At 51.5% G+C, this 27839-nt stretch overlaps 1 protein-coding gene across 15 annotated transcripts in view; it reads left to right on the top strand.

The window, feature by feature from the left end:
• NCOR1 (nuclear receptor corepressor 1) overlaps window positions 1-27839 on the top strand; it is a 1934049-nt gene that overhangs the window by 1511230 nt on the left and 394980 nt on the right. For 13 of the 15 annotated variants that reach the window (XM_078679968.1, XM_078679976.1, XM_078679969.1 and 10 more), the window contains one exon: window positions 20440-20589. In XM_078679968.1, the coding sequence (XP_078536094.1) occupies window positions 20440-20589 (150 nt within the window). The remainder of the gene's footprint in view (window positions 1-20439; window positions 20590-27839) is intronic. The other 2 variants (XM_078679970.1, XM_078679983.1) reach the window with 1 other exon arrangement.

The raw sequence follows: 27839 nt of genomic DNA on the forward strand, positions 1-27839 counted from the left end.
GAGTTTTCCTTCAACGTGACCGAAGTCGCACCTGAGTGCTTCTCAGAAGCTCCCCTTCATTGGAGCGGTTCTGGATTCAACGCAGTTTCGGGTTTATCCTCCCGAACAGCAAGTCCGGGATACTCAGGCTATGATTCCGATCTTTCAACCTCTATTCCGGGTTTCGGTCAGGATGACCCTCGGGCTCCTGGGCCTGATGGCTGTAGGAAGGTGGATATCTGACTATGGTTACCCCCAACTTTTTGCCTGGTGTTTTGCTGGTTTTTGACTTAGTTGGCCTGGGATCCTGCTATTCAGGACCCCAGGCTTCCTGCTCTCTCTGTTAAAATGGATTCCATGTACCCTAGGTACATATCTAATTGGATACTGAGTCACCTTATCAGTCCCTGTACAGTGTACCTTAGGTATCCAGGGCATAGGTGTACCCAGGGCCTACCAGGGGCTGCAGCATGTATTATGCCACCCCTGGCTGGCCACCCAAATCTGACACAACTGGCTGCACGACACCTGGGGCAAGGTGGTGTAATCACCCTTTGCTTTAGATATAGTATTCCTATATCTAACCCTAAAATGGACACATATATTCCTATCAGTCACTCCTATGGCAGGCCTTATCAATCCTAAAGGCAGAGTGCTTGGAATTATGTGAAATGGTGCTCTGGCATGAGCTGAGCCCGTTTGCAGCTTGCGGAACCAAGTCCTTATAGCTGTTCCATGATAACGCTATACCATATACTCTTAAGTGCATTATAATCCTCGCGGTTAAATGCTAACTTTGGCATAGCATTATCAAAACATGTCGAGTAAGGTGTCATACGAATTGGAATACTAACCCCTCGCCAATTCTGGCGACGGGGTTAGCATTCCACCCTTCTAGAGGGACACGACATGTATGTAACTGTAAACCCCGGTTAAAGTTAACTCGAGCCTCAGCATCACAAAATGGATGCTGCCACCACAGACACAAGTCTGACCTCCTGCTGCTGGGAGTCCTTCCAGCGAGGGTGGCTCGGACAAAGGGTTTCCTGCCTTGGGAGGTGCTAGCACCACCCCAGACAGGATTTTGTGTATTAGGTAGGGCCAGGCTGAAAGGAATGAGACATGCCTGGGGCACACAAGGTGCCCTGTGCATACACCGGTTCCAACCAGTTGCTGGGGCACTCCAGCCCCAGCTCTGGCGGGAAACTGGACAAAGGAAAGGGGGTGTAGCCACCCCCCTTCCTGGTCCCACCCAGGGGAGGGACCTAGTCGTAGTGCAGCCCCCTTTAGCCGGATAAAGGTAGGAGCTGGTCCCATTCCAAGTTAGATTAATCTTGACAACCTTCCACGAAGAAACTCTTGACCTTCGACCTCCTGAACATCAGAAGACTGAAGAATCTCCGTGGGTGCGACGAGCAACGTGGAGACGGCCATCTTGAAGAAACCTGCACAGCGCTTCCTGCACGACCCCTGAGGGTTCCTCAAGTGAGTGCATTGGGGACTGAGAAGCCCCACACCGACGCAGCTCCTGCACCAAAGACCGGCCCCCCAGCATCCCCGTGATCTGCGTGGGGCCCCTTTTGCCTGGTTGCTGCCCTTCCTGTTGTCTGGTCACTTGCCGGCTGGCTTGTGCCCTCTGAGACGACGACCCGAAGATTTCAACACTGCTAGTCTGGTCCCCCAGACTGGTCCTTGCTTCCTTGTAAAAGAGGAGCACCCCGGACCCTCCTGGTCCACTCAAGACGCCATCTTTGTTTCACCGCGTGGCTTGCATTAGCCAAGGCCTGTTGTCCAGATCGACGATCCGCCAACAGCAGCAGACTACGTGGGACAGCTCGTGCCTCCAGCCTGGTCGTGAAGAACAGCTCCTGGTCCGCGCAGCTACAGAGAGAAGCGACCCTTCCTTCACCTGAACGCGGCGACAGCATCTGGTTCCCTCCTGGTTCCAGCACCGTCACTGGCTAGTGACCAAGACTCTGTCCCCTTCCTTTTCAGGACTTCCTTCTTCCTAGTTCCATCCTTGGAACCACCGGACTCCTCCATCTGGCTGCCTGCCAGCAACTTCTTGTTTCAGGCATCACCGAGATCAACACAGCAAACCCGACGCAACTTCAGCCCTATGCACCCGCTGCCTGTGGGTTAGGTAACTAAAGCTTCTAGGTGCTGAAGTCTGAGTCCACTATCCTAGTGTCCAGGTCCACTGTTGTTTTCCCTCCATCCAGTCGGGTTCGTCCGGAATCCGTAACTTTGTAAACTGTTGCATCCATAGACGTTGGTACGCATCCCGCGTGAGAGTTCCCACTCTGCACGTGAGTCCCGTGGGCCTCCTGCTCCCTACTTACCTAGTTTGTACCGTAGTCCCACCGACCCTCCAGCCTCTGGATCTCCTTACAGTATTTTCTTTCCTCGCATTCCATTGTTTTGAGTATATGGTTTGTCGTGCCCCTAAGGCACTTGTGTAAATATTGTGCAAACTCATATTTCCTTTTTAGTATTGTCATGCGCTTAGCCCTCTGATCTCATAAAGAGTTCAGAGGTGTTGTTATTAATAAATAGACTGTTTATTTTCATAACAACCTGTGTGGTGTCCTTTCATTTGGTATTCAAGGGGTTATACTATGGTAAAACAGCTGGCTTCACATGCCAAAAGAGATTAGCCTAAAAGACTGCTTTTGTTCACGCTACTAGGATAGCTGGTCTATACGGTTGACTTTACAACCAATCACCAGAAGGGTTGTTTGGACTGATACAAGGTGATCACTAGAACTAGTGAGCATCATATATCAGGCCAACTTCTCACAATGGCCTCCTGCATCCTGCTAGTGCAACATGCCAGATGGCATATGCAGGCTCTGCAGTGGGACCTGAAGTTCCTTTGGGCACAGCATCAGGGCAACCTGTCCGATCATGTCCAGATCTCGGAGGGCACTGCACGACACTTGCGGTGGTGGCTCACAAATCGCGATTGGGTCAGCGGCAGATCCCTCTCCCTTCCCCAACCGGAGCACACAGTGGTGACGGATTTGTCCCTCCTGGGATGGGGAGGCCACTTCGGAGAGGTGGAGATCAGAGGCCTCTGGTCTCCGGCGGAGTCCTGGCTCCATATTAACCTTCTGGAGCTTCTGGCGATCCAACTTGCACTTAAGGATTTCCTTCCCTCTGTCAAGGGGAGAGTAGTGCAGGTGTATGTACACAGACAACAACACCGCCATGTGGTACTGCAACAAACAGGGCGGATGGGGTCGTGGACCCTTTGTCAGGAGGCTCTGCGCCTCCGGCAATGGCTGGAACACCAGGGCGTTACCTTGGTAGTTCAACACCTGGCAGGTTCCCTGAAAGCCAGGGCGGACGAACTCAGCCGCCAGTGCATGATGGATCACGAATGGCGTCTGAACTCGGATGCGGCGCACGGCCTCTATCAGCGATGGGGAGAGCCTTGGTTAGATCTATTCGCCACCGAAGAGAACGCGCCATGTCATTAGTTCTGGGCGTTGCAATTTCCAAGGCGGCACTCGCTCGGAGACGCTTTTCGTCGCGAGTGGAGCTGTGGTCTGTTTTACACCTTTCCGCCTATACCACTTCTGCCCAGAGTGCTGAAGAAGATCAGGCGCGACCGGGCCCAAGTCATCCTTGTGGCTCCGGACTGGGCACGAAGATACTGGTATCCCGAGCTACTCAGCATGTCAGTCGATCCCCCGATTCGTCTGCCTCTTCAGGAGGACCTTCTTTTGCAGCAGCAGGGGACGGTCCTCCACCCGAACCTGTCCAGCCTCCACCTCCAAGCGTGGAGATTGAGCGGCGACAGTTGAGGCCATTTGACTTGCCTCCTGAAGTCTGTGATGTTCTTCTGGCAGCCAGGCGTCCCTCCACAAAATCGGTATACGCCTGCAGGTGGAACAAATTTCCCCCCATTCGGAGGTTCTCCTCTTTCTTCTTTCTCTTGCCCGCCAGGGCTCTGCCTTGGGCACTGTCAAAGGCTACCTCTCTGCCATGTCAGCCTTCTCGAGGCTTCCTGATCAGCCTTCTCTTTTCAAGTCCCCTGTTGTAAACAGATTCTTGAAGGGCATCACTCACATGTTTCCTTCTGTTCCTTTCGTGATGCCTCAGTGCGACTTGAACCTTGTTCTGACTTATTTGATGTGCGCTCCTTTCGAGCCACATCATAATTGCCCTCTTCGTCTTCTTACCCTTAAGTCTGCATTCCTGGTTGCCATCACCTCTGCCAGGAGAGTGAGTGAGCTCCAGGCTCTTTTTTCTCGACCTCCTTTCCCCTCTGTCCATCCAGACAAAGTTGTCTTGAAAACGCGTCCCTCTTTCCTGCCCAAAGTAGTCACCGTCTTCCACATCAGGCAGTTCATCACCATGCCCACCTTCTTTAAGCCTCCGCATCCTTCAAAAGAGGAAGAGAGGCTCCAATGTCTGGACCCAAAACGTGCGCTCTCATTCTATCTGGACCGCACACGCCAGTACCGGGTAGACGACCAGCTCTTTTTTGGTTACGTGGGCACGAAGAAGGGACGGGCGGTGCACAAACAAACCATTTCTCGATTGGTTGTTTTGTGCATAAAATATTGTTATTCACTGGCTAAAAAGGAGCCTCCTCTGGGGCTGCTTGCCCATTCCACTCTGGCCACGGCAGCTACTACTGCCCTGGGTCGGGAAGTCCCCTGGCAGGACATCTGTCAGGCAGCTACGTGGACCTCGCTGCACACGTTCGCTAGACACTACTGCCTGGATAGCCAAGTCCGGAGAGATTGCTTTTTTGGCTGTTCTGTTCTCCAGGACTTTCTGGTGTGATCATTGGTTCGCAGACCCACCACTGGGGTTGGTAGTGCTGGGGTATCTATTCTAAGGTAAGGAATCGAACACTAACCTGTTTCTTTCAAATGCACAAGTTACTTACCTTCGGTAACGATATATCTGTGAGAAACAGTAGTTAGTGTTAGATTCCTTACAGCCTCCCCCATCCTCCCAGTTCTGCGAACCGATATCTAGGGTTCTGTAGTAGGGGATCTCTGTGTATAGTCATAATCTAGTGAATAGTCCCGCCCATGTGCGTGGACCCCGGCAATCAAAAATAATCTCTTAAGTTGTCAAAAAATTGCAGAACTGCAAAGACACTTAAGAGAAAATTTAAAGACAAATAATGCAGCCTATATCCACAGGCTACACTGTCCAGTACTTCAACTAGAAATTCCACCAAAAATCCACTAACAGCAAAGCCTGTCCAGATTTCCCTTGCCTTTACTGCAAAAAACCCCTCAGAAATGATAGAGAGGGAGGCCTGGACAGACAAGCCCCATAGGCTGCCATTATGTGGCTTAAACAGGATACCGTGCCTTTAAGGAAACCTTCTAGAACCTTCTCCCAGTATCCCAGAATGCATAGCAGGTCCAACTGACTTCAGTTCTTTTTTCCGGCTCCTGCTTGCAGGACCCTGGCATTGAGCTCTCCCTTGTTTCAAGGGTTTATTGCATGTTTTGGCACTTTTGTGTTTTAAAAGTGTTGAAGTTTACTCTCTTGGTGTTCTCTTTCTCTTCTGTGTGCTGCTTCAGGTGTTTTAGGGCTCTAAAATGCCTGGACTCTTTGTGAAGTGTCCAGCATGTATGAGGAAGAAGGCCAGAGGTGATCCACATGATGTCTGCATCGTCTGCCTCCCTGAAGATCATGTCCCTGAGGAGTGTGTCGTCTGCCAGCAGTTTACGACTCGTACTCTGAAGGAAAGGGCGAAGATCAGGCTGTCTGGCCTTGAGGAGAGGCGCCTGCAGGCTGCAGGTGGGTCTGGGCAGTCCGGGAAGGTTCCCTCTGCCTCTGCTGAGGCCTCTGGGGGGCTCCCCAGAGGCAGGAAGCCCAGCAAGCGGTCCCGGTCTCCGTCGACGTCGATGGCATCGACGACGACGTCTAGAGGGATGACGGCGGTGTGCTCCCCTTCTCCCCGGGGCTCCGGGTCGAAACATCGGGACGACTCGACGTCGAAGGCACCGCTGACGAAGCCGCCGTCGACGTCGTCTTCATCGTCGATGGCGAGGGCTTCATACCGACGCCATGGACATCGGCGCTCGCCGTCGCGGCGACACCGCCGGTCGACGTCGAGGGGATCCTCGACGTCGAGAGCATCTAGACGGCGGCATCGACGCTCGTCGTCGAGGAAGGGCCGTTCGACGTCGCGGAGGAAGAGGTCGACGTCGAGGGATCGGCGTTCGACGCCGAGGAAGAAGAGGTCGACGTCGCGGAGGCGGCGTTCGACGCCGGAGTCACGGAAACGTCCTTCGACGCCGGAAAAGCGACGCTCGACGTCGAGCAGACGGAGGTCGACGTCTGGGAGTCGGTCAGGCTCGCCAAAGCGTCGCAAGAGGGATTCTAGTCCCAGAAGTTACGCTGCTTCCAGTGGGGGACGCAAGAGGAAGCGATCACCAGCTGAAGGGGCGGGCTCTCAGCCCTCTTCGCCTAAGGGGTCACCGGGCACAGTGTACTCTGCGGTGTACACTCCTTCTCAGCCTCGGTCGACGCATACTCCTGTTCCTAAGGCGGTCACTCCTCCTCCTCCTCCTCTTCCTAAAGAGGATCCTCCGCCACTGCCTCCACTTCCAACAGGCGACCCGCCGCCACCGGTCCCTCCGCGTGGGCCGGCCCCGCAGCCGAAGGTTCCTCCGCCGAGGTCCACTTCGCTGCCGTATTTGCCTGTACCTCCTAAGGGGACCCCTAAACCTGCACCCAAGGAGGCTCCGAGGGGGACCCCCCCACGGAGACCGGTGGGGCGGCCACGGACTGGCAGGTCTCGCTCTCGCTCTGGGAGGCGGGACAGGTCGCGACACAGATCGTCCACGCGGTCGAGACGCCGCCATAGGAGGCGCGAGTCTCGATCCCGTACGGGATCCTCTGGTTCCAGGGAGCATTCCCCTGCCTTGTCGGGATCTCCGGACACGAGGGTGTCCCCGATTGATGACCTGGTGGCGTTCCAGGATGTCCTCTTGAGGGGCGCTGCTAAGCTGGGCATACCCCTGACGGTGCCCACGCCTAAGACGTCAGTGATATTTGAGACATTGCACCAAAGACACTCGTCTCGCCCTCTCCTGCCTCTGGTGCCGGGCCTGGAGGAGCCAGCTATGGACCTTTTCCTCACCCCCCCGGTGACAAAGGCGGCGCCTTCTAGGTTGCTGAGGAAGTACCAGGCCCCGGATTCGGATCCGGCTTTTCTGAGGGCGGAACCCCCTCCGGACTCAGTCATTGTGACGGCGGCACGCAAACAACATGCCGCCGCTCCGTCATCCTCGGTTCCCCCGGATAAGGAGTCCAGGTGGATGGATTCGGCAGGGAGAAAGGTCTGTGGAACAGCCGCCACCTCCATGAAGGCTGCGAGTGCCACGGCGCTGTTGGGTCGGTACGCCCGCGCCCTCTGGGACTCCCTTGAGCGTTTTGCGGAGCACTTGCCTCGTGAGCAACGTGAGGACTTTCAGGAAGTACTGAGTGAAGGGATGCTGGTGGCCAACCAGATCATCAGCGCGGCAGCGGACTCTTCCCTGTTGGCTGCTCACGGGTTTTGCCATGGAATCAACCAAAGACGTCACGCCTGGCTCCGTCTTACGTCCCTGAAACCGGACGCACAGCAGAGGGTGGCCAACCTGCCGTTCTCCGGCAAGTCTCTTTTTGGGAAGCATGCGGACGACGAGATGGCCCGCATGAAGGCGGAGGCCGAGACGCTCACGGCGGTGGGCCTCGAGAAGCCTAAGGAGGCTAAGAAGCAGTACCGCCCTTTCCAACGGCGGTCCGGTGGGCAAGGCCGCGGACGTGGCCAGGCTTCGGGACATTCGCAACAGCAACAGCAGTTCCGTAAGCCGTTCCAGAAGCGCCAGAGGGGCAGGGGAGGCCAGCAGTCGGCTCCGGCGCCCAAGGGCCAAACTGGGTCTAGGCCCTAGGTACTTACTTCCCCCGGATCCGTTACCCACTCCGGTAGGGGGAAGCATTCAATCTTTTCTGGCAGAGTGGAGAAAAATTACTCAGGACAAGTGGGTGCTGAATATTGTTTGCAATGGATACAGTCTTCGGTTCACCGGCCCTCCTCCATCGATTCCTCCAGTCAGCTCGCGGTTTCAACTGCTAGAGCTCCAGGTGGAGGCCGATACCCTGTTAAGGAAAAGGGCGATAGAAGACATGCCTCTGTCCCAGAGAGGAAGAGGTCTGTACTCCCGGTTCTTCCTGGTTCGCAAGAAGGACAAGAACGAGTTCAGGCCCATTCTGGACTTGCGACAGGCAAACAAGTGGATTCGCAGGGAAAAGTTTCGCATGCTGTCGTTGCATCAGATTTATCCTCAGTTGCAACAGGGAGATTGGCTCTGTGCTATAGACCTACAGGATGCTTACTTCCATGTGCCCATTGCACACAAACACAGGAAGTTCCTGCGGTTCCAAGTCGGCACCAATCATTATCAATACACAGTACTCCCATTCGGACTGAAGTCTGCGCCGAGAACATTCTCGAAGTGCATGGCGGTGGTAGCAGCGCACCTGCGGAGGAACAAGGTGTTTGTCTACCCATACCTGGACGATTGGTTGATCAAGGCATCCTCCTTCTCGGAAGCGCGAGCACACTTCCAGAAGACGTGCGTTCTCTTGAACAAGCTGGGGTTGCACATCAACATGGCCAAGTCTGTCCCGACTCCGGTCCAATGCATTCAGTACTTGGGAGCCTCCATCAATACGCTGTCAGCAAGCGTGTCTCCTTCGGAAGAGCGACGATTATCTCTCCTTCGGAAGGCTCAGGCTCTTATGACGGCTCCATCTACAACAGTGAGGACGGTGTCTTCTCTACTGGGTTCGATGGCCTCTTGTATCTTCCTGACGCCGCACGCACGACTGCACATGAGACCGCTGCAGGAGTGCTTGGAAGACCAGTGGGATCAGAGGACGGGATCCTGGGACGACAGGATACAACTGTCTCTGCATGCTCTTCAGTCTCTGAAGTGGTGGTGTTCGGCGGGGAATCTCCTCAGAGGGGTTCCTTTTCACAAGGACATTCCCACGCAGACTGTCGTGACGGATGCTTCTCTCCTGGGATGGGGAGCGCACTCCGGGACTCTACAGATTCAGGGAACGTGGTCTCCGGTGGAGGCCACTTATCACATCAACTTCCTGGAACTCAGAGCTGTTCACTTGGCACTGAAGGCCTTTCTTCCGTCCTTCCAGACCAGCTCCCTGCTTGTGCAAACGGACAACACTACCACGATGTACTACCTCAACAAGCAGGGGGGCTCGAGATCTCGCACTCTGTCCCAGGAGGCGCAGGCGATCTGGCACTGGCTCCTGGCCAGAGGACTGACGATAACGGCTACCCATCTGCCGGGTGTGCAGAATGTTCAGGCAGACGCACTGAGCAGACTGATTCAGGAAAACCACGAATGGGTCATCAACGACGTAGTACTAGGAGACGTCTTCGCAAGGTGGGGGACCCCAGACATAGATCTGTTCGCCACCGCCGAAAACAGCAAATGCCGAGACTTCGCCTCCAGGTACTACCAGCAGGGGACGCTGGGGAATGCGCTATGGATCAACTGGTCGAACAGCTTTCTGTACGCTTTTCCACCCATTCCCCTGATTCCGGCGGTACTCATCAAGCTGGCCCGGTCCAGGGCTCGGATGATACTCATTGCCCCGGAGTGGCCCAGGCAGTGGTGGTTCACGGACCTGCTTCACCGATCTCTCCTTCCTCACATTCGGTTGCCGTGCAGGCCGGACCTTCTCACGAAGTTCGGGGGGCGGATGTTACACCCCAGCCTCTCGTCTTTGAGTTTGGCGGCATGGCTCCTGAGATAGTGCAATATGGCCATCTGAATCTGCCCGAAGATTGCATGGACATACTGAAGGAGTCTAAGAGGCCTTCCACTAGGACTTCATATGCTTACAAGTGGAAGAGGTTTTGTATCTGGTGCCAGTCTAAGAACCATGACCCTACAACCTGCAAGGAAGATGTCATCCTTCCTTACCTTTTGCATTTGGCGCAGTCTGGCCTTAATGTTCATTCCATTAGGGTTCATCTTGCTGCATTGACTGCCTACAGGAAATGCCCTTCGCAGACTTCTTTTTTCCAGATCCCTGTGATCAAAGACTTTCTGGAAGGGTTGAAGAAGGTGTTCCCTCCTGTCAGGCTTCCTTCGCCTTCATGGGAATTGAATGTGGTGCTGTCCAGATTGATGAAGGAGCCTTTTGAACCCATTCACAAGGCTTCGTTGCAGCACCTGTCCTGGAAGGCGGCGTTCCTCGTGGCCATTACATCGGCCCGCAGGGTGAGTGAAATTCAGGCGTTGTGTTGTACTGAACCTTATACTGTATTTCATGCTGCTACGGTTGTGATGCGTACTCACCCTAAATTTCTTCCCAAGGTTATTTCTGATTTTCATGTCAACCAGACCATAACTTTGCCTACGTTTTTTCAGAATCCTTCCTCTCCGGCGGAACGATCTTTGCATTCCCTGGATGTGAGGAGGGTGTTGAAATTTTATCTGGATAAGACCAAAGATATTCGTAGGTCAGACCAATTGTTTATCAATTATGGATCGGTCAGGACGGGTCTTGCGACCTCTAAGCAGTCCATTTCTAGGTGGATTGTGTCCTGCATACAATTGTGTTACCAAAAAGCTAATAAGACCTTAGGAGGTAAGCCTAAGGCTCATTCCACCAGGGGCAAGGCTGCCACGACAGCCTTGCTCCGTAATGTGCCGATTGCAGAAATCTGCAAGGCCGCCACTTGGAAGTCGGTTCATACCTTTGCTAAGCATTACTGCCTGGACTCTGATGCCAGGGCAGACGCTCAGGTTGGGCAGGCTTCTCTGCGGAATTTGTTCGCACAGTAGTGGCGTTATGTTCTTTCTCCACCGCCGTTTTTGTGTGGGGATGGGCTTGCCATTCTATTCACTAGATTATGACTATACACAGAGATCCCCTACTACAGAAGGAGTAGTTTCTGTCCTGTAACTCCAGTTCTGTAGTAGGGGTATCTCTGTTATAGTCATAAGCGCCCGCCCTCCTCCCCGGTGGAGAATTGTTCATGTAAGTAATGCTACAGGTCTGGCGTTTTACGCCTTCAAAAAGAACTGAAGTCAGTTGGACCTGCTATGCATTCTGGGATACTGGGAGAAGGTTCTAGAAGGTTTCCTTAAAGGCACGGTATCCTGTTTAAGCCACATAATGGCAGCCTATGGGGCTTGTCTGTCCAGGCCTCCCTCTCTATCATTTCTGAGGGGTTTTTTGCAGTAAAGGCAAGGGAAATCTGGACAGGCTTTGCTGTTAGTGGATTTTTGGTGGAATTTCTAGTTGAAGTACTGGACAGTGTAGCCTGTGGATATAGGCTGCATTATTTGTCTTTAAATTTTCTCTTAAGTGTCTTTGCAGTTCTGCAATTTTTTGACAACTTAAGAGATTATTTTTGATTGCCGGGGTCCACGCACATGGGCGGGACTATTCACTAGATTATGACTATAACAGAGATACCCCTACTACAGAACTGGAGTTACAGGACAGAAACTACTCCTTCTTCCCTTTGAGGGCCCTAGTTTCATGGCACCAGTGTTGGTTTTTATCATGGCTCTGCGTTTCTGGCACGGAAAAGCTGTGTATAAGAACTGACGTCAGCGCGCAAGGGCGGCGTCTAAGTACTTCGACGCAGACGACGGACGCGGAGCCGCAGACAATGCCCACCGACGTGCAGGGGTACTGCTACGCAAAACTTTCCGGATCCAGTCTGACACCTGGGGATATTCTAAGGTAAGGAATCTAACACTAACTACTGTTTCTCCCAGCTATATTGTTACCGAAGGTAAGTAACTTGTGCTTTACTTCCCATTTCAAGTGCCTTGTTGTAAATAGATTCTTAAAAGGCATTACTCATCTTTTCCCTCCTGTTCCTTTCCTAATGCCTCAGTGGGACTTGAACCTGGTTCTGATATATCTGATGTGTGCTCCCTTTGAGCCACTTCACAATTGTCCTCTTTGTCTTCTTAATTTAAAGACAGCTTTCCTGGTGGCTATCACCTCTGTCAGAAGAGCGAGTGAGCTCCAGGCTCTTTCCTCTAAACATCCTTTTCTCTCTGTCCATCTGGACAAAGGTGTTCTAAGGAATCGTCCATCTTTTCTGGCAAAGTTTTTCACTGCCTTTCACGTCAGGCAGACCATCACTTTGCCCACCTTCTTTCCGCTCCGCATCCCTCAAAAGAGGAGGAGAGGCTCCACCGTCTGGACCCAAAATGTGCGCTCTCGTTGTACCTCAACCGCACACAACAGTTCTGGGTGGATGACCAGCTCTTTGTTGGCTACGTGGGCGCCAAGAAAGGTTGGGCTGTGCACAAGCAGACCATCTCTCGGTGGGTCGTTCTGTGCATTAAGGCTTGTTATTCTTGGGCTAAAAATGAGCCTCCAGTGAGGCCACGCGCCCATTCTACCAGGGCGACGGCAGCCACTACTGCTTTGGGACGGGGAGTTCCCTTGCATGACATCTGTCAGGCAGCTTCGTGGGCCTCGCGGCACACGTTTACCAAGCACTACTGAATGGACAGCCAAGTCCGGAGAGACGGCTTCTTTGGCCATTCTGTTCTCCTGGACTTCCTAGTGTGATCTTGGTTCGCAGACCCACCACCGGGGTTGGTATTGCTGGGGTATCTATTCTAAGGTAAGGAATCTATCACTATGTTTTTCTTTCAGATGCACAAGTTACTTACCTTAGGTAACAATATATCTGTAAGAAACATTAGTAGTGATAGATTCCTTATAGCCCCACCCACCCTGCCCGTTCTGCGAACTGATTTCTAGGGTTAAGGTAATCCCTTTCAGGGCCCTGGTTTCATGGCACCAGTGGTTAGTTTCTTGCAAGGCTCTGCGTTCCTGGTCCGGAAAGTCGTGTACAGAACTGACGTCAGCGTGCATGGGAGCGTCTAAGTAGCTCCAGCTACGTCATCTCGGCGACAACGATGTCAACAACGCATGCGCAGCCGCACGACGACTCCTACCGATGCGCAGGCGTACTGCTGACGAAAACTTTACGGATCCAGTCTGACGCCTGGGGGTAATTCTAACCCCTTCGCTGCGGGGGTTATTCCCCCGCTGTGCTGGGGGGAGGGGGGCGAGCACAGCGTCGTATGCTCATGACGAGCTGAGCTCGTCATGAGGCACGGCGCTCCTGTGCTCATGACGAGCTCAGCTCTTCACAGGTGCATTACCTCCCGTGGAATGCTCAGCACAGGAGGAGAATTCTCCCTGCACCTGAGCGCTCCACGGCTCATGATGAGCTGAGCTTGTCATGAGCCTCGAAGACGCTAAGGTAAGGAATCTATCACTGCTAATGTTTCTTACAGATATATTTTTACTGAAGGTAAGTAACTTGTGCGTTAGGTGGCACTAGCTGTCCCCACTTAGGCTGTGGGTTCCTCTTGGATGTGGCCCTGTCAGCAGAGCCTAACTCTCTTGATGAATAACAGTAAAACCATGAATTACCTCCAGTGGACTTGCAGATTGGCAATTTCACTAGAAAAAATGTGTAAGAGAACTTCTCTTTTTGTATGGTCACTGATTCGTTTTTTAACTGATGCTGCTGGGTTTTTCAACTCTGAGTGCACGGAGGCCTGCTAATCAGTCCTCAGTACCCTGACTCTAAGTGTATGTCGAATTGGTTATACCCAATTGGAAATGGCTAACTTAGTTGTAGATCCCTGGTAAATGGTACCCAGGTTATGTAAGTTAGAGAGGGTACCCCATCCAAGAGGTCCCCCAAGTAAAACAAGCCCTCCTCAATCCACCACTGCAGACTGGTTCAGCAGTCGTTCACTGCTAGTCCAACTTAGCCATTGAAAGCAATGAGAGAGCCAGCATTTCCCCTGGACATGTATTTGTCACCCATCTTGCATTCCTACCGAACCTTAAAAGCAAGGTGCAACGTATAACACAGGCAGGATATGTATTTTGCATATCCTGACATCAAAACATGCAAAACTGCCAATTTACTATGGAAAGACTTGGTCGCCCAATTGGTGAGTACAGGGTTACACGCTGACCCTTCAGTTGTACTAATTCCTGAGTGGTGCAACCAAAGTGGAAACTCCAAGGTATCCATCTATCAACTTGTTACATTAAGCCTGACTTGTGTATCAAGTCGTAATTAATGTAACCTCTTGCAGTGTGCACTTAGTTAGCTTTAAAACTCTTGTGCCTTCCTGTGCACACATGGAGCCTGCTCCAGGAGACAGCTTTCTGCCCTCCTGGAGAGACGTGCCAGTCACTCTTGTGAAGGAGAACAGTGAGGGATTGCAGGCCAGGGAGGCGTGACAGCCATCCTGCAGGAAGCCACTTGGGTGTTAGACCCAAAAGACAGGCTTCAAAGGTGATGCTACCTCTGAAGGGCAGATGTGTAACACCAGGGGGGAAGGCTGCTCCATTGTTGAGGTAGACTGGCTAGCACGGGAGGCAGAGAGTAGAAACCAGTTGCCTAACAGGTGTCCCCCATGGGCGTGTAGCCCTGAAATAGCCACACCCCAGAGGTGGGTTATGGAGGCCTGAACACCAAAAGAGGGATCTCGCCATCTTGGGGGTGGGCACAATGGTTCATCCTGGGATAGCCAGATGACACTCTCCACAGGAAGTGGCCTCCAGATGTGTGGTAACCTGGTAGCTCATTGGCTACTAAACGCATCCTGTCCTGAGGGCACTTTCCAAGCCTAAAGGGGGCACTCCTGGCACCCAGACCTCCGATCTAGACAGTGTTAGAAGGACTGTCCTGCTGCACAGAGGTACTCTTTGCTAGCTCTCTGCCATAGTTTCTCACCCCAAGTTCTTCTAACACTTGGGCACTTACCTAAGTGTTCTTTGAAATAGTTTCTTAGTGTCCATTTCGTTGACTTTGCCAAGGCTTGTTCATGGTTGAGTGAAATTTGTTTGATTTATTATTGCTTGTAAAATCAGTATCTCGGAACCCACCAATGGATCTTTTTCGGTATAGCGTCTAAATTCGGATAAAAATACAGTCTATCATAAATTAGTGTTGGATTTCTACTTGAATTGTTTTGATGCTGTTAAAATGTGTTATACTTGTTCCTCCTTGTAAGCCTTGCTGCTCAGTGCCACAGCTACCCAGGGTTGAGCTAAGGGTTTTACAGACAAAAGCTGCTGGACCTTAAGGGGTTGGTAAGTGTATTACACAATTAGGTCGTACAACCAAGTCACGGATGTGTTGGCACAGCTTTTTCAGCAGGCGTGCACTTAAATCTTCTGTTGAATCTCTTGCACATACAATCTGATGGAGACATCTAGCCGCTGATTCCTTAACTTAGAATTATCCCCAGGCGTCAGACTGGATCCAGAATATTTTTGCAGCAGCACCGCTGTGCGCCGGGGACGGTGCCACATGACCCCGCCCTGACGTCGTCCTCGGACGTGACGTCCGCGTGGTCATATAAGTCCCTCCCAGCGCGTTGACGTCAGTTTTTCCTTCTTTTCCGCGTGCAACGCGTATACGGAGTAAGCTGTTCCTCTGGCCTGTTTCAGGCCCCCTTTAACGCTTCACGTCTGAAACAGTGTGCGATGCCTTCATGCTTTAAAACATGTGCCTCCTGTTCGCGGCAAATGTACGTGACGTACCCACACCTTATCTACATGTGATGTCTGGGCGAACACCACGACTTGATGTATTGCGATGCCTGCTAACACCTCAAGCCGAAGTCCCGGCGGGAGCGCTGGATGAAGCTACTTTCGGCTCGCCTGTCCCGGTCGGAGTCGTCACGGCACTCGGCCTCCTCTTTGGTGGCAGGTCCCGTGGAAGTGGGTTCCATTTGCGGCGTCAGTCGCCGTCTAGTTCCCTTGTGCATCGCTTGCCCCTTCCTAGTAAGTCACGGCGCATGTCGCAGCAGTCCTTGACCTCCTTTCCTTCGGTTGTTGGGGGCCTAGTTGCCGGATTACTCTGGACGTGCGCCCCCGGGAGTCGTCCCTCGCCTATCAGCCTTTTCCTAGCACAGGGGCAACTCCGACTCAGATGGCGGCCTATGCCGCGGCCCTGCAGGCCTCCCTTGGGTCCTCTCCTCTCCCTGGGGCGTCTTTGCATCCTCCGCTATGTGCAGGGTCTTTGGTGGACTTGCCGGTGGATTTGCCCCCAGCGCCGACTGAGCCTCTTGCCTCTAGGGATGATGGAAATATGGTGTCGTCCGGGCACGGCCCGCTGGGTCCCCCTCTTCGACCCATAGCACCCCTACTGTGCTGCATAGACCTGTGGAGCTTCCTTTGGCACAGCAGGTGGTTGCTGGTGCTCGCAGCTTGGCTCCAAGCCCACCTCGGCCTTCTGGACAGGCGGCTGCCTTTTCGGAGGACGAGTAGGCATCGGTTTAGCGCCGTAGGCTTGCCTCCCTGGCTGCGGCTCCATTCCTTACTGCGGACTCTGAGCCTGCTGTGGTTGAGGCTGAGTTGGCACCGGTCCGGTGCCGTAGACTTGCCTCTCTGCTACGGCACCATTCCTTTCTTCAGAACCGGAGCATGTCATGGACGAGGCAGAGTCGGCGCTTGACGAGGCAGAGTCGCGCGGGACCTGCCACCGAAGAGGAGGCCGAGTGCTGTGACGACTCCGACCGGGACAGGCGAGCCGAAAGGCTGGGCGAGGCAGAGTCGGCGCTGGACGAGGCAGAGTTGGCGCTGGACGAGGCAGAGTTGGCGCTGGACGAGGCAGAGTTGGCGCTGGACGAGGCAGAGTCGGCGCTGGACGTGGCAGAGTCGGCGCTGAACGAGGCAGAGTCGTCCTTGCCTCTTCCCCCCCCCCCCAACTTGGAATTTATGGCCCCGGCGGACTCCCTGTCTTCCCATGAGCCCCATCAGGACCCTCATTTGTCAATGGGGCTTCCTTCATTTGGACATTGGTCTCATCCTCCGTTCATTGGACAACCCCCTTGGAGTGGGAGGCTCAGTATACAGCCCTCACCTACGGATGAGTTACTGACCCCTCCTCAGAGGGCTATCGAGGCTGGTGCGGCGTTTATAAGAGTTGTTTCCTTGGCCACCCGCATTTTTAATATGCAGCCCCCCTCAGTCCCCTTACATGTTGACCCTCTATTGTATGTCATCCACCACGGTTCAGGGAATGTAGAGCCGCCTCATCCTTTCAAAGCTTCCCTTTATGATGCCCTTTTGGGCACCTGGGCTCGGCCGGCATTGGGTGATCCGGTGGCTCATTCTATCATGCACCGCCACCGCCCTGCTCCAAACGATCCAGTTTGCTTATTTGTTCACCCAGACATTCAGGGGTTTGTTCTGCAAGCTTCTTTCCCTTCCTTGCCTCAGCTGCTGCTTCCTCCCTCCCGGAAGTCCAGATGGCTGGAGTCATGGGGTCGTAATATTTTCGCCTCCACTAGCGCAGCTCTTCGCTCACTCAATACAGTGTGTGTCTTGGCTCGGGCTACTTCTGCACTTTGGGTCAATGTCGAGTCTCTTCTATCTTCCGCCTCTGAGGGTGCTTGTGTTGACATCCTCCATCTTATCCGTGAAGGCCGTGATCTGGCGGAATTTACTATCCGCTCAGCCCTGGATACCGCGGATTCCTTAGGCTGAGCTATGGCTGGTTCGGTTGCACTACGCCACCATGCTTGATTGCGGGATGGTGTCTTTCCGGAGAATATCCAGGAACGCCTTGTTGACCTATCCTTTGATGGTGTCCTTTTGTTTGATGCCCATGCCGATTCGGCTGTTCATCGCCTCCTTGTGGTCCTTCGCCCTCCTCCATAGGTCTGTACTCAAATTCTCATTTTTGGGGTGGTTACCCTTTCATTTAGTGTCCCCCAGTTGAACTATGCTTTTTTGGGCTGTCAGTAAGCCTACTGTGGCGGTGTTCTTCAGGTTGTTTGTTTTCTGTCCTGTGACTGTGGTTTACCCTAAGAGGTGTTCCCCTGTTTTTTTGGGGGGTGGAGGTCCCTTTGGGTTCTCTACGTCTACTGACCCAATTATTTTACCATTGGAAGCTGTTCAGTGTTGTGCCTTTTGTCATGGTCTCCTATAAGCCATGGGTCTTGCCTTGCTTGAGTGTTGCATGTATGCCCCAATCTCCTCTTAGAGAGGTTTTCAGTGTATTTCAACATGCTTCAAAATGTGGCTACCTCCTGTCACGGGTGCACTAGGCGGGTTCTTCCTACAGCGCCCTCAGCTGCGTGGTCGTGGCTTGCCCCTTTTGATAGATATATCACCTCTCTTGGCTTCTGCGAGGTCTGGTCCTATATCTCAGTTTTTCAGGAAGCAGTTGAGTGCCTTGTACTCAAGCTTGCCCTCGTTCTGCACGTTGGTGTTTATTTCTTCAGTGCCTTTTCCTGCATCTTCGCCAATGAGGGTTCCTAGCATTCCGCTCCCTGGGGTGGACCTCCGCTTCTGGATGCTCTTTTCTTGGAGTTCATGTACTAAACAGTCCCTCTCTTCTGCGGGGGGGGTGCATTTCCACTCCGGGTCGGAGGTGGTGGTCTGGCGATTTGAGGTTCTTCTCAACAGCTATGCCTGTTCTTCTTCACAGTTCCTATTGGCACCTTCGGTGCCTCTGATGCCACTCCCTTTGGGTGTGTCTTTTTCCTTTGGGTGTCACCCTAATCTGTCTGCTGTGCCTGCGAGACCGCTCCTCTGATGCAGGTCGTCCCAGGTGTTGCGCCCTGCGTCCCTGTCTCTCGTGGGTGAGTTCTCCCCTTGACCTTCAAACTGCCTTGTTGGTCAGTCCCGTAAACATATCAGATAACCCACCTTGTTGTGTCCGTGGCTGTCTGCTCTGTGCATTTTCTCCTTGTGGTCTGCCTCGGCGTGCTTCAACGTGGTACTGTCCGTCCCTGTCGCCCTTTTTGTGACTCGTTGTGCGCTTGGCGTGTCTTTTGTTCCCGCCTGTACTTCTGAGATGTTGCTTAATTCCTGCCTCTTGTCCTTCGCTTCCTGGATGCCGCCTCTCTGGCCTCCCTTGCATGGGCTAGCCTGGTAGGCTCTGGTTACGTCTCTCCATGTGGTCCTCTAGCTTTGATTGGTGTCAACTTAGTGCACCATTGAGCTCTGAGAGTAGTCCTTCTTCCTCCCTTCGTTATGAACTCTCTCTTCTGTTCTGGGATATGGCTAGTGCCGTTTCTACATCTCATACTTACACGGGTATGGTGTCGCACCATTCTGGCAGTCTTGTGATACCTTGTCTCCCGTTGTCTTTTGCTCTCCGAGCTGCTTGGGTTGCTGACTGGCTGCACCACCACAGCTTTCCCCATAGTCCGTCACTCTGTTGCCAGATCAGTGCTTCGGGCACTTTCTGTTGTTCTGTTGCAGACCAATCTTCCCCTTGAGGTATGACTGTGGTATTTATTCTAAGTTAAGGAATTTGCGGCTAGATGTCTCTATCAGATGTACAAGTTACTTACCTTCGGTAACGATGTATGTGGTAGAGACGTTGTCTAGCTGCAGACTCCTTAACGCCCACCTATCTTCCCCGTTCTGTGAGGACCTTGCCAGGTGGGCTTCTCCACTTTGCCTCCTTTCAGTTGGCATTGGTTTTCATCCAGGGTGCTCACATTGATGCGACCCTTTTAGGAATTGCCATATGCAGCTGCCTCCCTCCAGGTGGCTTCTTTTCCTGTAGAGTGGTGATTTTTGATTCTCCTTCACCAGGAAATTCTTCTTCCTGTTGCCTTCCCTCCCTCCCGCCTTCTCCATCGACACAGGACTCTTGTCTCCTCTACAGTCGTCTTCTTTGGAGTCTGCTGGGCTGTGCTTCGGCCTTCCATTACTATAGGGGAAGTGCCATTTTTTCATGCCTTCTCGCAGTAGATTGTTGTTCGACCTGTGCTCCGCCCTTGTTGGCCGGCACAGTTCTACGTTGTAATAACAGTCGGCCTTTTGTCTGTCGAGATATGCTTCCCTTGTTATTCAGCCTCTGGGCAGGGTACACGCTTTGTGGGGTTTTTGTCTCTCAGAGCGATGCTCTGCCTTTACTTCTTAATTTGTATGTAGACGGTGTCTGATACTGTCTTTTATGATGGTGTTTTGCACCATCCGACTTCTTTATTTTAAAGATTTTTTCCTCCTTCGCACACTCTGCGTTGTGCCGCGGAAAGGTTTCTCCGAAGAAAACTGACGTCAGCGCGCCAGGAAGGACTTATATGACCTCTCTGACGTTACGTCTGTGGATGACGTCAGGGCGGGGTCATGTGGCGCTGTCCCCCGGCGTGCAGAGGTGTGGCTGCAAAAAAATTCCAGCTCCAGTCTGACGCCTGGGATAATTCGAAGTTAAAGAATCTGCGGCTAGACACGTCTCTACCAGATACATTGTTACCGAAGGTAAGTAACTCGTACTTCACCTTTGATGCACTGGTGCAAGGAGAACTCGAGTGAACTTGTTGAATAATTTATGCCTTGAATATTTTATTTGTGATCTCAATGTGGATATGCTTTATATCAGCTTAAGAAAAAAATAAATAAAAATGTTCTGTTTTCTAACAGGGATTATTGACCTGACCAATATGCCTCCCACTATTCTAGTGCCTCATCCCGGAGGAACAAGCACTCCTCCCATGGACAGAATCACTTATGTCCCCGGTACCCAGCTTGCATTTCCTCCCAGAGCATTTAACCCAGCATCTATGTCTCCAGGTAAGGAGGCTTGCACACTGCTGCATAATTTTTTGGTTTGTGTCTTTAGATGGATTGTACTGGCATTCGTCTTACTGTGGTTGCATCACCTTACAATAGATGTACATACAATTTATGGACATGTGCAGGGATGAGGGACTAAAGTGAGTTAGAGAGAAATATTCTATGGCTAAGGACTACAGCACTTCGCTTTTCTTTTGCACCAATGTATTTACTTCTCATCTTCCTGCATCCTTGCTGTCATAAGGAGAGCTCAATGCGATGGAATGTAAGATTGCAGATTTTTTACAAGGAGTAGAATTCGAAGGGCTAGATCTGCACTAGAAAGTTTACTCCTTGAGTAACTTGGTCGAACAGTCCAAGACTAGTTCAAAGCAGGTGGTCAGAAGGTTGAATTTAGGTACAACACGGTTTAAATGTGGATCAGTGTCTTCAGCCAATTTCTTTTTAATATATTATGAACAGCACTTAAAAAATAACTCAGGATTACTTTATCAAGAGATAACTTAGGATTACTATATCAAGAGTAAGAACAGTGATCAATCAACTAAAGCACACAAATGAAACTTGCAACAAAATACAAATACGTTAAGATACTGAGCACCCATATTCAGCACAAAATATCCTATTCGCCAGCATTGGGTCTTTTATCGAATCAACTGACATTTAAACTTTCCTCCAGAGCAAGCTGGAAATTCCTCCTAGTCAGTTCAGCTCACTTTTGCCCTGCTGTGACACCTATCTTTTAACCCCCTCCTCATATTCTTACTATGTGTTACTGCCCAGGAATCAGGCGAAGTCTCTGCGGTCATTGTTTATTTGAAAATCTCTGCTTTCCTGGTTTGCGATTTGTATCTTTCAAGTGAAGACTCCAGTACTACCTCTGGACCAATGGAAAGACTTACTTTTTTTTCTTTTTATAAAAAGACTAATGAAAACGTTTACTGTGTGTAACCAGAAATACCTTTCAGAGGAAGGCTCTCTAACATGCTGTTTACTTTCTGTGCCAAGGTAGTGACACTGACAATTGTGAGTTGCACTTCTGTGGAATTTTACCATCCTGCATCATCATGGTTCTGATGTGCTGACTCAGGATGAACACCCTGCCTAAGTTCCTGGAGATTGTCAAGATGACATCCAGATGAAGAACTGCATAAAGCACCCCCGAAATGGTTTGAAAACTATTTGATAGCTAGTATGCGTTTCCATTGTCTGACTTCATGCATCAGTGAGGTCATTGATTTGTCACTGGGAGGCTCAGATTTCCCATCAACCAGAGTTCTATCTGTTGTAAATCAGTGTTATTCAACTCAAAACAGTCAGATGTGCGTGAAACAGTTTAATCCTCAGAAACGACCACTGTCCATGGTGATACAACACATGACATCTATGTTCTACATCCTGAAAACTGGCAGAAGCCATTCACACCCTTTGTTAAGATAAGTGAAGGGCATTGCACCATGGCCTACAAAACTAATAATTAGACTGTGGTCAAAGTACCTACCAGGAGTAAAGTATGACATTGCTGACAACTGCAGGAGAGCAGGAACCAAGTTGTTGATTGAAAGCTGGATCAGGCAGTTTTATACAGCTATTGGGATAGCCAAATCATCAATCTCTTAGTGATCGAGCAAAAATCCAAATGCTTTTCATTCACCTCTTGGGACCAGGAAGGGCGCAGGTTTGGAGAGATTTGGTCCTGCAGGCTTTCTGGCTCTTATCCTTTTGCCATGCCTCTAAGAGCTCAGCCGCCTAAGCATAAATCAAAACTGGCTTGGGTACCGTCGCTGTCTGTGAAGAATCTTTGGCCCGATCTTCACTACTTAAATGATGATGCCCACCAAACCTAAACCAGCGCCAGCTGGTTCCTTTACTCCCTTTACTTCTTGGTGCAAGAAGGAGGGGGAGCCCATCTGGTTTGCATCTTGAACCTGATGCTGTTCTTGAGCCAGGTATTGTCTTCTTCAGATTCTACCTACCCAGAGTCACTATTTGAAGTACAATGATGAAATCCCAACACTATCAGTTTGTGATCCTCCCTTTTGGACTGACAACAGAGCCACACGTCTTACGACCGTGTGTGAGAAGTTGGCCTGATATATGATGCTCACTAGTTCTAGTGATCACCTTGTATCAGTCCAAACAACCCTTATGGTGATTGGTTGTAAGTCAACCTTATAGACCAGCTATCCTAATGGTAGCATGGATAAAGCAGTCTTAGGCTAAACTCTTTTGGCATGTGAAGCCAGCTGTTTTACCACAATATAACCCCTTGAATACCAGATGAAAGGACACCACACAGGTTGTTATGAAAATAAACAGTATATTTATTAATAACAACACCTCTGAACTCTTTATGAGGTCAGAGGGCTAAGCACATGACAATCTCTTACGAAAAACACTACAAGTTGCACAAAATTACAATGGTGCCCTAGGGGCACGACAAACCATATACTAAGTAAGTGGAATGTGAAAGTCGATAAAAGGAATGGAGCTGTCCAGAGGCTGTAGGATCGATGGGACCACGCTATACTAACTTCAGGTAAGTAATAGGAGGCCCACGGAACGCGTGTGCAGAGTGTGAACTCACACACGAGATGCGTAACAACGTCTATGGACAGTACAGTTCAAGTTAAAAGGTGAGTACGGACAATCCTGACTAGTTAGGACAACAACGACTGTGGAATTGGACACTAGGACAGTTAGACTACCCTTGAGCACCGAAATGCTCTCGTTACCTCACCCACGGGCTGCGGGTGCATAGGTGCCAAAGTGTGTCGGGTTCTTGCGTTGAAGTCAATGGAGCCTGAAAGAAAAGATGCTGCAGGCGACCAGGAGGAAGATGTCCGGTGCGATCCAATGGTGGATCGGTGAAGAAGAGGACCTGAAAGCAGAGGGGACCGTGTTCAAAGTCACTAGCCAGTGACCGGTGTGGAACCAGGAAGGAACCAGGTGCTGTCGTTGCGATCAGGTGAAGAGTGGACGCTTGACTCTGCAGCCACGTGGACCAGGAGGCACCCCCCTTCCTGGTCCCACCCATAGGAGGGACCTAGGAACTGATCCAGCCCCTTTTAGCTGTATAAAGGTAAGAGCTGTGTCCTTGGACTTTAGATCTGAAACTTGAAACGAAACTCTGGACCTTCGACGTTCTGCTGAAGCTGAAGACTGAAGAATCTCCCTTGTGGCCAAGGAGTGACCACCCTGGGCAACCAGGCACCATCCAGCAAATCAACGGCTTGCTTTGTCGACATTCCCGCCGGAACCCGAGCACAGAGCCTGACAAGACCCAGACTTCCAGACCTATCTGACCCTCTCTTCACGACTGCAGCATAGCTGAGATCCGTGGAGGTGACGAGACACGTGGGACCGGACATCTTGAAAAGCCTGCAACTTGCTAACTGTGCAGCTCCTGAGGTATCCTCAAAGCTGTGCACTGAGGATTGAGATGCCCCGAATCTGAGCTCCACCTGCACCGAAGATCAGCCCTCCACACTCCACGAGTTCTGCGTGGGGCCCTTCTGCTTGTGTTCTGCTCGACACGTTGTCCGGTTGCTGGCCCGTTGGCTAGTAGCCTCTGTGACGACAATCCTTTTGAATCACGTCGCTGGTCTGATTGCTCCAGACTGAGCCTTGCCTCCCTACAAAGGTGAGGCACCTCAGACCTTGCTGGTCTGCACCAGAAGCCTTCTTTGAATCCTGCGTGGGTTGCCTTTGCCAAGGCTTGTTGACTCCAATCCGGCAGTCGACCCCTCCATCTGCGAGAACCTTCGTGGAACAGCTCGCCTCCAGCACCTGGTCGTCCTCGACGCCTCCTGGTCCACGGTGCTGAAGAGACCAGCTTCACGACAGCACCTGATTGCTCCTCGACGTCGTCTGGTTCCTTCCTGGTTCCACCCGGTCACTGGCTAGTGACCCAGACTTTGTCCCCTCTGCTTTCAGGTCCTCTTTACCCTCGATCCACCCGGACATCTTTCTCATGGTCGCCTGCAGCATCTTTCTTCACAGGCTCCATAGACTTCAACGACGAAACCCGACACATCTTCACACCTATGCAGCCGCCGTCCGTGGGTGAGGTAACGCGAGTACTTCGGTGCTCCCAAGGGTATTGACTATCCAAGTGTCTAGGTTTTTAGTTGTTTCCTCCTAGCTAAACCGGAAGTGTCCTAAATCCTTATTTATCTAACTTCTAAGTTTCCTTTGACTGTGTATTGACTCACGCGTGTGTGTAAAGACACTGCACGCGCTGCCTGTGGGGCCTCCTACTTCTAAACTAAGGTTCAGATAGTGTAGCCACAATGATTCCCTAGGCCCTAGGCCTTTCCTTTTCTCGTGACGTGGTACTTATACCACTTACTTAGTATATGGTTTGCTTCGCCCCTAGGGCCTAACCGTAAATTGTGCAACCTAACGTATCCTGATTAAGTAACTTATGTGCTTTTGACTCTGTTCACATAAAGAGTTCAGAGGAGTGTGTTAGTAAATAAATACACATATATTTTATATATATCCTGTGTGGTGTCCTTTCATTTGATATTCAAGGTGTTACATATGGTAAAACAGCTGGCTTTACACGCCCTCAAGAGTCTTTTAGCCTAAGACTGTTCTGTCCATGCTACCACTAGGATAGCTGGTCTATAAGGTTGACTTACAGCCATCACCATAAGGGTTGTTTGGACTGGTGCAGGGTGTTCACTAAAATAGTGAACATCATATACCAGGCTAACTTCTCACAGTAAGGAATCTGAGGCTCAGATAAAAGATTTACTGAAGGTAAGTACCTTGTTCTTCAGAAGGACTAATTGAAAGTTCTGACTCTAGCCCAGTTCCTCTTCTCTAGCCACCAGGGATTGGACGGTGTCTTGAATTTGCAGGACTCCTACTTTGATGTGCCCTTCCTGCATTCCCCCAGGCATTTTTCTCTGCTTTGTTGTGGGACTAGAGCACTTCCAGTTCACCTTCCTGCACGTAAGCCTTATATCCTCCACAAAGGTGTTCATGAAGGTGATAGCATTGGTCACAGCTCCTCTCTGCAGGCTGGAAGTTCTTGTAGTCCAAAAATTGTCTATTGGCTTTTTAAAGCATGTGAGAAGTTGGCCTGATATATAATGTTCACTATTCTAGTGAGCACTTTGTATCAGTCCAAACAACCCTTATTGATGATTGGTTGTAAGTCAACCTTATAGACCAGCTATCCTAGTAGCATGGATACGAGCAGTCTAAGGCTAAGACTCTAGAGGGCGTGTTAAGCCAGCTGTTTTACCATCACATTACCCCTTGAACACCAAGTGAAAGGACACCACACAAGTTGTTATGAAAATAAACAGAAATTTATTTATAACAAGACTACCCTGAACTCTTTGAGTCAGGGAGCTAAGCACACAACAAAACTCTTACGAAAATACTTTAAGTCGCACAATTTACACAAATGCCCTAGGGGCACGAAAAACCATATACACAGTAAGTGGAATGCGAACTTGCTAGCAGGTAAGTAATACTTTTCTGGACTCAGGAATCGCTAGGCCTACAATTCTAAACACTGGGATTAGTTGCAGGAGGCCTGTGGACGTCGTGTGCAGAGTGGGAACTCTCACGCGTAAGGCGGGAAAAAGTCTATGGAGGCTAGCAGTTGCAAAGTTACTGTTCTCGGGCGAACCCGACTAGGTGGGTCGAAAACAAGAGTGGATCCGAACACTAGGAGTGTTGGACTATGCTGGAGCACCGGAGTACTCGGTTTACCTAGCCCAGGGGCTGCGGCTGCATAGGGTTGAAGTCACGTCGGAAACCCTCGTTGACGAACCAGGAGCCTGAAGTGGAAGTTGCTGGCAGGCGGCCAGTGAAGAAAAGTTAGTGGGGATCCAAGCCTGGATCAGGGAAGAGGAAGACCTGAAAGCAGAGGGGACCAAGTTCTGAATCACTAGCCAGTGATTAGATGGGCACCAGAGTGGCACCGGGCGAAGTCACCTTGACCAGGTGAGTAGGCGCTGCTGGGCTCTGCAGTCTCTCGGACCAGGAGGCGTTGTCGGCGACCAGGATGGAGGTGCGAGCTGTCCCACGAAGGTTCTTGCTGTCGACGTCGCTGGACCCAGGATTGGGCAACAAGTCTTGGCAAATGCAAGGCCCACGCGGTGGACCTAAAATGGCGTCTTGAGTGGACCAGGAGGGTCCAGGGTGCTCCTCTGTTGGAGGGGAGCAAGGGCTAGTCTGGAGCAACCAGACCAGCAGTCGTTGTCGTCGTGGAGCGTCGTGAAGGGGTCACTAGCCAACGGGCAAGTGACCTGGACAACGCGGTGAGCAGCAAAGAGCAGAAGGGCCCCACGCAGATCTCGTGGATGCAGGGGGGCTGAACTTCGGTGCTGGAGCTGCTCAGGGTCGGGGCTTCTCTTACCCCAAAGCACTCAGTCGAGGGTCACTCGGGAGTCGTGCTGGACAAGCGTCGTGCAGTTCTGAAGATGGCCGGTCCCTCGAGGTCTCGTCGCACCCACGGATCACAGCTGGGCTGATGATGTAGGTTGAGGTCAGAGGTGCCAGGGAAGCCGGTTCTCGTAGTGCTGGAGCAGTCTTGATCCGAAGGAGAGACTGGCAACAAACCGCGATACTTGGTTGGTACCTGCTGCTGCAGGGTGACTACTCCTTAGTCACAAGGGAGAAATCTTGAGAAGAGTTGTGAGTTCCTTCTTGCAGAAAGTAGTTTCAGGATTCAAAGATGATCTGATTTGGAAGGGGGCCAGTTCCCACCTTTATCCTGAAAAAGGGGGCTGGCACGCGACTAAGTCCTGCCCTATGGGTGGGACTAGGAGGGGGGTGGTTACACCCCTCTCCTTTGGCGGGCTTTCCCCAGGCCAGGGGCTGGAGTGCCCCTGGAACTGGTTCCAGCCGGCCTATGCACAGTGAGCACCGGGGTGCCACTTGCAGTCACCTTCCTCTAAAGCCCTGCCTACCTAGGATACACAAAATCCTGTCTGGGACGGTGCTGGCACCGCCCCTGACAGGAAACCCTTTGTCCTTGCCTCCTGCTCTGGGAGGACTCCCAGCAGCAGGAGGGCAGACTTGTGTCTCGGTGGCAGCATCCATTTTGTGGAGCTAAGGCTATGTCTGACTTTAACCGGGGTCACAGGTTACATACATGTCGTGTCCCTCTAGAAGGGTGGAATGCTAACCCCGTCGCCAGAATTGGCGAGGGGTTAGTATTCCAATTCGTATGACACCTTACTCGACATGTTTTGATAAAGCGATACCAGAGTTGGCATATA

This window comes from Lissotriton helveticus, chromosome 3_1, assembly GCF_964261635.1.
Source record: "Lissotriton helveticus chromosome 3_1, aLisHel1.1, whole genome shotgun sequence".
Taxonomy (NCBI): Eukaryota; Metazoa; Chordata; class Amphibia; order Caudata; family Salamandridae; genus Lissotriton; species Lissotriton helveticus.